General features: G+C 42.1%; 1 protein-coding gene across 1 annotated transcript in view; it reads right to left on the bottom strand.

The window, feature by feature from the left end:
* GAD2 (glutamate decarboxylase 2 (pancreatic islets and brain, 65kDa)) overlaps positions 1-11,774 on the bottom strand; it is a 114,892-nt gene that overhangs the window by 26,275 nt on the left and 76,843 nt on the right. The window contains exons 10-12 of the mRNA XM_006887066.1: positions 11,546-11,662; positions 8,579-8,643; positions 429-507 (exon numbers count right to left, since the gene is read on the bottom strand). Coding sequence (XP_006887128.1) covers positions 429-507; positions 8,579-8,643; positions 11,546-11,662 — 261 coding nt within the window. The remainder of the gene's footprint in view (positions 1-428; positions 508-8,578; positions 8,644-11,545; positions 11,663-11,774) is intronic.

The following is an 11,774-nucleotide window of genomic DNA, read 5'->3' as shown; positions in this document are numbered from 1 at the left end:
ATTGTAAATATTAATTATTGTATATTCTCATACAGAGAAAGAGAGCCCTAAATTATAAAAGCAACCCTAATTTTATGTCCAAATAGAATTCATTTCTTATGGCAAAATGAGTCTTTTTATATTCAGGGAAAGAAACCTAGATATTTACTTTCTTGAGAGACTACAATAGAGGATGTCTAGATGAGAGGACATTGGGCACAATTGAGAAAAGCACCGAAAATCTAGATTATTAGGCCAAGGTTTATCATTTCAAAATGGAGCTCCTGTAAGCCCTTACCCCTCTTCCTAAGCACTGACAGGAGTTCAGAAGAGCACTCAATATCTGGACTCTGACTAATCCAATAGAAAAGATGTAAAGACATTGACATTGAAAGACAAAGCCAACTGAATACAGACAGCCAAACCTAAGGATGGACTGAAACACATACCTGTTCTCTAACCAGGAGAGCGGAACACTGCAAAGGGACACCCATCATCTTGTGCGGATTCCATGTCACAGAGTTGGCCCTAAAAGAAAGCAAATCATGTAAGATGGTGGCGTCCATGACAGGCTCACCGTGGGAGTCCCTGTGGGCTGCAGCAGAGCTTCTGGTCCTATGTGCACATTCATGGTTCCTCAGACTCCAGGGCACACTAACCATGCAAAACAAAAGCCAGCTCATAGCGTGTGCAATGCTTTTCAGGGCTTCAAACCAGTTCATTCCAGCATGAATCCCCTGCATTTCCACTCCAGATATACTGAATCAGAAATCTTGTCCACACAGGCAGTAAATATAAAACAAACCAAATGGGGGAAAAAAACCTCTCCAAACTTCTGTCAAGGCAATCTTGTCAGATTGACCACATGAGTTCAGAGAAATGCACTCTACAGGGTTTTCCTGACTGAGGCATTTCAGAAGCAGACTGCCAGGCCCATCTCTGAAGATCTGAACTGCCAGCCTCTCATTTAGTACCCGAGTGAGTTAACCATTTAACACGATCACAACTCAGGATTGCAGCTTCATTACTGCTTTCTGAGAAGCGAGATGGCCGTGTTCTCTAGGTTCCTTCATTCTGTTTCTTCATTCATCGCTGTGGATGTCCTCATTCTGTCCCCATGTTGCACTGAGAGGCCTTTGGATTCCAAGGTGCAGCTGTCCAGGGTCCTGACTTTGGCAAGTGCAGAGGGTCAGGCAGGTAAGGGATCTGCTTGTGCACACAGCTCCTCGCTCCCCTGGGCCTCCAGGGTCCCTGCTCCTAGCACCAGGCCACTAGTGCGCAGTGCAGAAAGAGCACGCACTCTCTACTGCTTTATTTTGTTTTTGTCTTGGCTCAATTTTGCTTCTCATTTAATTGATAACATTTTTCTGTATGTTTTGTTTTTTGTTGTGTTTTTTTTTTTTTTTAAAAACCAGCTTCTAGTAAATCTCTTGGTACTATCTCTTCTTGAATTTAGAACTATTTTTCTAAACTCAGAGGGATTGGGGTTTGGGGTTTTTTTTTCTTCCTTTTTTTATTAATTTTAATGAACATTTACAGAGATTTTGGATTTTCATTCATTCATTGTTGCATTTTTTTCTTTACTCCCCTCCCCCCAGTTTGCTCCTCTCTTTGAAAAGCAAAAGAAAAACTTCTTTGTTGGTATGCAATCCCTCCCTCCCCATGCTGACTCTGACCCTCTCATCCTGACCCCAACACACTCGCTATGCAACCTTAATTCTGTACCTGTGGTAATCATAATATGCTATCATATATCAATTTTAAACTGTTCTCTCCCTCATCTGTTTCAATTCAGTATACATAATCTTTTCGGTTTTTCTCAGTCTTACCTGGTTGGGGTTGTTTCCCCCCCCCACATTTTTTTATCCCAATACACCTGAGAAATATACTACTAGCCCATCAGTAATAGTAGTTCATTTGGCAGTGATTCTCAGCTCAGGGATTTATCTTCCTTGAACAACCTGAACTATGGTCCTGGTTCACAAACTCTTTTAATAATAACATTTGTTATATTAATCTGGACACAGCAATCACGTCTTAACTGACTTGTGGGCTCCATTTTATCCTGCACCAGGCCACTGAAGTAACCTTGTTCTGTTCACAGCTTTCTCTTCTTCCTAAATTGTTGACAACTCCCTTTTGTCTACAACCTAAATCCCCAAGTTAGCTTATGGCTCTTGAAGCCTATCTGACCCCTGTCTATGGGCTCAGTATCTCATCCCCTTTGTTTCCCAGTACCCCTTTTTTTGTCGCACTTAATTATTTTTTATTCTGTTCTCATGCTACTAAGGATAATCTTTTTAAATCCTTTCTTCTTCCTGCAATGTGATCTTTCTTAGCTTCACTTGGTTACAGCTTATGAATTCTGTAGCATCAAGATCAAGTACTATCTCTGCAGTCTTTTTCCGTATCTCTCCCTCCCCTCATTCCCCAACCACAGGGAAGTAATTGCTTCCACAAGAAGTTCTCATCCTTTATTTTACGTGCTTTTTAGGCATGATGAATCTCTGAGTACTGTATTTCTATGCAAGTAACAAATCCTTTTGTCTACTTTTGTTATGTCAATTATTCCCTCCTACCGGGAGGGAAAGTCTGCTGTTAGGGACCTCTCCAAAGTACTGAAGAGCAATGGTGCCTCTCTGGAGACTAAGGTGCGTCTGATACAGGCCATGGTCTTCGCAATCACTTGTTATGCATCAGAGAGTTGGACAATGACCAAGGAGGATAGAAGGAGAGTTGATGCCTTTGAGCTGTGGTGCTGGAGAAGAGTATTGAGAATACCATGGACTGCTAGGAAAACAAACAGATTTGTCCTGGAGAGGGTTAAACCGGGTGGCTCCTTGGAGGCAAGGATTCTGAGGCTCCGTCTAACATACTTTGAACATGTTGTGAGGAGAGACCGGTCCTTAGAGAGGGACATCATGCGTGGGAGGGTGGAGGGACAGCGCAGGAGAGGAAGGCCCTCTATGAGGTGGATTGATTCAGTGACTGGGATAATTGGGATGGGAGTGTCAGAGACAGTGCTATTGGCACAGGACAGAGTGGAGTTTAGGGCTGTTGTACATAGGGTCGCTATGAGTCGCAGGTGACTCGACGGCACATAACAACAACAACAACAACAACAATTAGTCTTTTGGTTTCCTGGCTTCTAGTACCAAGATTGTTGATTGTGGAGCCATAGTCACATAGTTCACAATAAAGAACATATTAAAAGACATTTATTAAGCAATCTTGCTTCCACCCTTGTCTTCACAAACTTTTTACTCCTTTACCTTGCACAGTACATTATATAATTTAAAATGATGTTGTTATATGCTATTGAGTCACCTGTGACGCATAGTGACCCTAGGTACAGCATCTCTGAACCCTTCCCTGTCCTGAGCCATTCTCACTACTTCAACGCATCAACCCCATTGCCCCAGTTACTGAATCAATTCATCTCATCTGGAGTTTTCCTCTCCTGTATCGTCCCTCCACCCTTCCAAGCATGATGTCCTTCTCCAAGGACCGGTCTCTCCTGACGGCACATAACAACAACAACAACAACCGGGAGGTATTTTCTTAAGTGTAGTCTGTGCCATTTTTATGTTGTCAAGCCCAGCAGATTCTGGAGGATAAGGCTCAGGATCATGAATGTGACCTCGGCATAAACCTGCAGGAGGAAGGAGAGTCAGTCGTAGAGCAATACGTAAGTGCACTCTGGGTGCTCTGAATCGCTGCTCTTCATTTTGCTGAATGATGGAGTTGGGAGAACCCTGCTCCCAGCGGTTGGGATGCTGGAGCTTTGGCAAGAAATGAAAAACAAGGAAAGATCTCATTCATCCATTTGATGAATGCTACCTGTCAGCTGGGCTGGCAGAGGACATTTCTTGGCCAGGGGATCTTATCTGAGTAAATGAATACTCCAGCTCATCTTCTTGTCTTTCTTTGGCTCTGACATTGGATGTTGGCTATATTGAGGATTGTAATAAGGCCATATATAAGGAAAGGCAATTCGTGTCCAGATGGCTAACAGTTCCTGGGAAGAGACTAAATGGCTTCAAGAACAGTACAGAAAGCTCCTTCCAGGAAAATATTCTTTGCTTTGTAGAATGACCATGGAGTCAAGAAACCTGGACTCAAAGCAGGAGAGGATTGTGGCTACAAGAAGGGGAGCTCAGGAGCCAGACAGAGTTTTCATCCAAATTCTATCACTTCTTAAGTGTATGACTTTTAACAAGTGACTTGTCCTCTCTGCGTCTTGATTTCCTTGCCTGTAAAATCATAGCAATAAATAATTTGGACAAGATGTTTAAGATTGTGTCTGACACAGTAAAGGTGGCTCTTGCTACTGATTTCAACTCTTGTCAATTACTAGCTTTGTGGCTTTGGGAACATACTTCCTATCACCCTACACACTGTCTAATTCTGGTGAGCTTTAGGTTGGTCAGCAAGGCAGCCTGATGGGAAGAGAGCTGTCCTCCATTTCTTTGACTCTGTGTGTCTATTTGTCTTTTTAGAAGTCACTGAGACACATAGGTACCTGTCACACAATTATCTGTCCCATCTCTGTTTTTCGGGGCTGTCTCTTAAAAATGGCAAAAGCTGCTGAGTGATTTGATGAGGTAGCCTTAACTTGTGTGAGAAATGTTGGGAATTTGTCCACAATAGCTTCAGCTTCATTTAAAAAATCTTTTGTCCCGCAATTTCTGTGGTTTTAATAAGTTGGAGAGAAGTGAATCCCCAGGGTTGTTTTAAAGACATATCCTTGTATGTTTCCTTATTTGCACCTCAAGCTCAGCTGACCTTAAATGAATTCATTCGTCTGCCCACTCCCCATTCTCCCAAATGTTTGCTTCATCATATGGAATCTCAGTTTCTGGAGCCATTTTCCTTCAAGCATCCAGGTCCCAAACTTTAGTGGTGTCTTTGAGTCCATCTCTTTTTCCCATTTTTCTGATATCATCCTTCCGAGATCTGTTCACAGTGTCCCCAAGTTTATTCCTTCATTCCCTTGTCCACTGCTCTTAAGACCAGTTCACACCCTCAGCCTCTTTTACCTGCCCTAGCTGGGTGCTCATAGTTGTTTCTCACTAGTCTCTCAGTCTCTCTCTCTCCCCCTCCCTCCCTCCCTCCCTCTCCCTCTCCCCCCAGAATCAACTCACAGCTAGGCCTCCAGCATGTTTCTTAGGCTAAAAATATCAACAAGAGGAGATTTCCCATCTTTCTTCTGAGCACCCACTGGTGCGTTAACGTCTTCTGAGAGGGGCTGCCTTGGGGTTAGCAGCACAAATCCCCACAGACTGTGCCATCAGAGCTCCCGAGTCCAGAGCTAACTTCCCCACATGCAGATGGAATAATGGCACAATCCTGCTGCGGATCCCCCAGTGGATGTTTTCGATCTTTTGCCTCCTAACACTCCTGAGTAATGTCCTGGAATTATCTCTGCAAGTGTGGGTTGTACTGCTGCTCTTCATGGCCCAGGGGCCGGGGGAGGGTGACCTGTCCCCCTGGGTGATTCAGATTGGGTTCTGCAGGCGGGCCGTCCGCTGAGACTCACTGGACAGGACCGGTGGGCTTTCCACTAACCTTCCAGCACCATTTGCCACGGCCACCATTGTTCCTGCATCCACCCCACTCCTCAAACCAACTGCTCGAGACTTTCTCTAAGGACCCATGAACCTCCAAACTTCTGTACCTCTGCCTGTGAAGCTCTGTCCACTAGATTGTCCTCCCATTTTCTGCTGAAGGAAGACTCCTCATCTGGTGAGGCTGTTCTCCTGTGGTAAATCTGCCATTAATAGAAAGGGTCCATTTCTTCCTGTGGACCTGGCTTCTCTCTGTCCTCAGCCTTTACGTTTTCCTTTTGTGAATTTTGACCCACCGTTAACTGTGTTTTCCCTACTAGAGTCCAAAGTCCTTAAAAATGGCCTTCTTATCACATATATCTTCAGACCGTCACAGTGTCCAGTGCCGTGACTTGCCTCTGCTGAAGTGAATTTCTGAACTCCTGCCCTTTCAAGGTGATAGTGAGGGAAATTCACTGCAGGCTGCACTGGCTCCTCCACCTGGGTTGTGAGACCTTGAGAACAAAATGTCTCAGTGGATTATTTTAGGAACATTTTGGGCTAATGTAATTATCTTCTATTTTGTGATGTGTTATATATCCTAAACTTTTTAAGAATCTGTGGTGGTCTTGTGTTAAGGAACTGTGCTGTCAACCCAAAGACATGCAATTCAAACCACCAACTGCTCCATGGAATAAATTTGGGCTGTCTTCTCCTTGTTCAATTCACAGCAGTGTCGGGGCTCCTGGCACACCCACGCACATCTCCAGAAATTCTGACAACATTGGCATGGGAGAAAGTTGGTCTCTGAGAATGCAGTTGTTTCTTAAAAGGAGTGCTATAAAGGGCTATGTGTGCCTGCACCATTTTATTATGGGAACAGCACACTGTAGGTCCTCTAGGACCACTAGGGAACCTCTGATTTCAGGAACAATAATTTGCCATAGATTTTCTCCACACAAATTTTGGTTTATGATGCCTGGGAAAATTTAACGCCTTCAAGTGAGCCAAATTTTCCCCCTAACCGTGGGCCCACTCACTTTACACCCCAGGGTCTTCCATTGGTCCTACAACTTTATTCACAATGGGCTGAGGGGGTTATACACAAGCAGAGTACAGGCACAGCCCTCATGGGTGGACCTCATCTTTGGTGATTCCATTTAGTGGGTTTAATTATGATACAGTGTCAAAAACTGTGGCAACGAGAGGACTCTGTGTTCCAAAATATATGTTCTGAGCTTTGCTCTCAAATAATAGTCTCCAGTACAAAACCATGTGGGTGTTTATTTTTCCGAGGCTCAGGGTAGGTAATTTCATGAGCTTTCAATTGAAGGGTGTGTCCTGGCTTTCAACTGTTGGAACTAAAAATGGCTTCAAAAGTAATAACAGATGCTCAGTTATTGTGCCAGTCAGAAAGAAATTAAAAGATAAGGATGTATTGTGTGCAAGGTCCTCTCTCAAAAGTGCAGGGATTTAATTATTTCAAAGCGGCATCATCCACATTATTCTCTTTTTTTTCATTGCCTCTCCATTTAGCACAGCCCTCCTCAAGCTTCTGGTTTTATTTGACATTTTTGACTGAAAAGGATTACGTCTTAAGAGAAGCCCTGAGGGATCAGAAGCAGGGGCTCAGAATACCCTCACTTTGGGGGCAGAGGCAGGGATAGCAGGCCTTGCCTGTTGCCCTCATCCACCCACATCACACCTAGGTGGATACTTGAATCCGAGCAGGGCAGCTGTAGGGATCTACACCAGCTATGCCCAGTCAGACCTAGACTCCACGCAGTGACTCAGGAACAGACATTCCAGCATGGGCCACGACTAGTGATCCCAATTTTTTCTAGGACTTCTTTCCATTGATATGGCTCCTGACTCCACTATTGTAACTCGCCCATCCCTTCCTGCCCTGTGGTCTCTATGGGTTTGAGTGCCCTCTGGTCTAGCTGGCTGCCCTGTGTGACAAGTGCTGACAGATGCTTCCCAGCTTCATCAGCCTCTGTCTTTGTCCTGAAAGAGGGCAGAGCTAGTAGAAAACATTTCCTGGGCAGTAGCAGACCACTTGGCAGGGCATGGTGGGTATCTGGCAGCCTCAGATGAGTTCAAGGCTTCTCCTTTGCTTGCAGCTTCAGAGCTAACTGCTATAGCTGCCCTGCTGCCCTGTGGCAGAGCATTGGGAACTCTATGTGAGGTCCAGAGGTCTCAGGCAGATTTTACATCTTATGCTTTTGAAAATTTGGACCTAAATATGTTCTGTGCTTTGAATGTGGTGTGTGGGGGTATCTGATTTTCTATTTTTCTTACTGATTTACTGCTTCTCGAAAACCACTCAGTACTGATGAGTCGAATCCAACTTATAGCAACTCTTCATTGAGTTTCCAAGGCTTTAAATCTTGATGGCAGGAGACTGCTCATCTTTCCCCTGAGGAGAGGCTGGTGGATTTGAACTGCTGACCTTTCGGTTAGCATCTCAACATGTTATGCATGCTGTCACCAGGGCTCCTGGTTTACTGTGTGGCTCTAAATAAAAGTACCTTGCAGCATCAGAGTTATGTCAGAAAAACTTACCATGAGCATGAAAGCATGAATAGGTCATTCTAAGTAAACTTGTCATATCAAACCAAAGCTTTTAACATTGATAACTGAGGATACATTTATTTCCTCTGCAAAATTATTTGCTGACTTGTGTGAAGTAAATATTTTTTTTTTTTTTTGTGAACCATGAAAGCTATAGACCTTCACTCTAGAAAAATGGAGACTGCTTGCAAGTTTTAAACCATTCTGGAGTCTGGGTCAGAGGCCCCAGGAGGGTCATGCCTGAGTCCTCTGCTAATCCAGGGCGTCAGTCCTAAGTCTGTATTTGAAAGCTAGGTCACTTGATCTGGGATTTGGTTTCTTTACACTAGAGGGTAAACATCACTCAGAGCAATGCACATGGCATTGCACATAGTGGACTCACTTACGTTCTAAGAGTCCCTGGAAATTGAGTGGAAGTTTGCTTTCATACTTGGCCATCAATTCTACATTGTTAACAAGAAAAAAAAAAGTGTGTGTACCTCTCCACACCGCTCAGTTTCCATTTGTGTTTCCGGGATACCAGTAATCCTCCACCCCAGGCTGCCTGAAAAAGGAAGAGAATACAAGGCAAAAAGTGTTACAGTTTTCATTGACTATGACTACTGGATTTCTATGGTTTCGTGTCTTTTAGAACAGTGTCTTCATGCAGGGCAAAAATTATTTCCTTGGCCCTGGGCAGTTAGGAGTTAACTGCCTTGTTTCAGCATTAGAGTTCTAACATTTATACTGAAGGGCTATCCAAAGGTCTCTCGTTATATCTCACACTTACACGAGTGTAAGAAGCCAAATAGGGCTACATCCAGTCTACAAGTCAGAGAAGAAGAAAACCTTTCCTCCACTCACCATTACCACCATTAGACCCAGTAGAACTCTTGTTGCCAGAATGACAAATTATATTCTCCACAGTTACAGGTAGAGAAGATCAACTGGGGACCCATTAAACATCTTCTATGTTACAAGTAAAACTCTTTTGAGAAGTTTAAATGATTCCAGAGAGAGAACAGCTCCAGAATTCTTTCTACTGATGTGTAATTTTGGACAAGATAATTTTTTCTGTTCAGTGAAAGAAAACAGGACATGTTCCTTAAAAACTGCTACTCTATTTGAGGATTGAATCGGTGAATCAATCACCTTGAAAAAAAGATGTTTAGATGGAAATGAAATTGAAAATGGCATTTTTCACTCTGTGAAAATAATCCTTGATTTTTTAAAAAAGGAAAAAATATATACGAACCGTTAATGTATAATTTTGTTTTCTTTGTTACAATTTCACTTATTTTGTACTTTGAATAATTATCTCATTTTTAACATGCATCTCATGTAAAGATTATAGATTATGTCTTAATCTACTTATATAATATGTAAATATTAAAGCTAATAACTGATAAATTTTATGTTTCAAGCAAAAGTTAATAAAATGTGGTTAAAAGATTTCTCAGGTCAAAATATTCTGTGGTTCAATCTTTTGTGTCCAATTATCATCATATATAAAATAAAGAGGTCTCTGATGGCCTAATAATAACGTTTATGTTTTATCAGGGAATATTAATGCTGTTGTTAGGTGCCATTGAGTTGAGTACAACCCCTAGCAACCCTATGAACAACAGGTCTGAACCCTCTCCTATCCTGTATTATCTCCACACTTTCTGACACATTATAACCCATCACAGCAGTCAAGGTATCAGTCCCTTTGGTTGAGGCGCTTCCTCTCTTTTGCTGCCCCACCACACATCCAAGCATGATTTACCTCTCCAAGGATTAATTTCTCCTAGCAACATGCAAAAAGTTTATGAGATAAAGCTTTATCATCTTTACCTCCAAGGAATGGTCAGACTGCACACTCTCTAAAACATATCTTGTTTGTTCTTTTGGCCATGGGATGTATGGGATGTTCAGTACTCTTCTCCAACATCACAGCTCAAAAGCATCAATTCTTCTTCTTAATCCTTATTCACTGCCCAGCTCTCAGATGCATAGCAAGTGACTGAAAAGACGATGGCTGCATCAGGCACACCTTAGTCCTCAAACTGACATCATTGCTCCTCAATGATTTGGAGAGGTCCCTGACTGCAGAATTTTCCAGTGCAATGTCTCCTGATCTCCTGATTTCTAGTACCAAGTGTACTTGGATCCAAGTTAGATGAAATTGTTGACAACTTCCATCTTTTCTCCATCTATCATGACGTTGTCTACTAGTCCAATGGTAAGAATTTTTGTTTTCTTGATGTTGAGATGCAATTCATTTTGAAGGCTGTATTTTTTATCTTCTGCAGCAAGTATTTCAAATCTTCCTCACTTTCAGCAAGCAAGGTTGTTTCATCTGCATAATGCAGGTTATTGATGATTCTCCCTCTAATCCTAATGCCACATTCTTCTTCATAGAGTCCAGTTTCTCAAATAATTTGCTCAGCATACAGATTGAATAGGCATGGAGAGAGGGTAAGAAAGTAATTGCTATATAAGAAAACTCTGTAATAAAGAGATTTACTAAGCTTGGCCTTGTAGAAGTTTTCTGCTTCTAAGGAGAAATGAATTAATCTGGTCCTTATAAATATGAAGTGATTTAAGCCTGTGCTACTGAAAGTGCCAGGCCAAAACAAATAAGGATCTTGCGCCAATACGCAAATAAACTCATGGCTTCTTTCACTGAAAAAGTCTTGCAATGGATGGTGCGGGAGGAGGAGGAGGGAAGCAAGCAACACCAAGCACTGTGTTTAGTAATGTTTTGGCACAAGCTCCTCATCCCGTCACAGATTGTTAACAGTTTACAGATGGCAGCTGATCTTTGAAAAACACTTGGAATAATACTGATCTAAGCTTAACTCCATTCAATTAATTCTAAAAATTGGCATATTTTTCCATTTGCAAATGTTTGGGTGTAGCTATGGCTCCATTGCTTTTTAATATGACTAAGCCTAGAGTTACATCTCAAATATAATTCATCTTCTTAGTTGATTAATCTCAAGGATTGGAAATGATTGCCAGAGTTCCTAGCAAGCCGCTAAACTTGCTTTCCTTTTTAAACATACAAATACCTAACTTGAGCTGAGATCTAGATCTAAATTTTCTATGTAAAGGCATCTTCTTTTCACTCTTTTGGCCATTCTTGCAAGAAGGTAATATCTGTAAGTATATGTGTGCATATGTGGGCTGTTTTCCTCCATGAATGTCTGTGGCTCAGGAATTTGAAAACTAAATGTACTTGTCACAGAAATAAAAATATAATCATGTTGGGACATTAAGGCATAATCAGCCTCCAAAAGCTTTCTTGGCCTGTGTAATGTGTAGCTTTTGGGCTACGTTGCCTCTGTAATCATTGCAAACTTACTTACCACTATTTTGAAAGTAAAGTTCATCAGATAAAAGGAAAATAACATTATACTGTGAGCCTCAGGTGAAAAATATGCAAGAGTATTTCAGTGGGCTGCCACTAGTGGGATACTTACGTCCACATGCATCCAGATCTTGTATTTTTTGCAAATGTCGGCAACAGCTAAAAGAGGATCAAATGCTCCGTACACGGTGGTTCCAGCAGTGGCACTCACAAGGAAAGGAACATATCCCTGAGTAAAGGAGAAAGCCCCCAGAAATGATGATTCAAAGATACTTTCTTTTCCTTTAAGAGAACAAGCATATTGTGGGGATTTTTTAAATTTTTTTATAAATTTTTTAAAA

Source organism: Elephantulus edwardii, unplaced genomic scaffold, assembly GCF_000299155.1.
Source record: "Elephantulus edwardii isolate Elephantulus edwardi_28Jun2011 unplaced genomic scaffold, EleEdw1.0 scaffold00054, whole genome shotgun sequence".
NCBI classification, from domain to species: Eukaryota; Metazoa; Chordata; class Mammalia; order Macroscelidea; family Macroscelididae; genus Elephantulus; species Elephantulus edwardii.
The sequence above is the reverse complement of the archived record's forward strand: the minus strand, read 5'-3'. Positions and strand labels throughout refer to the sequence as shown.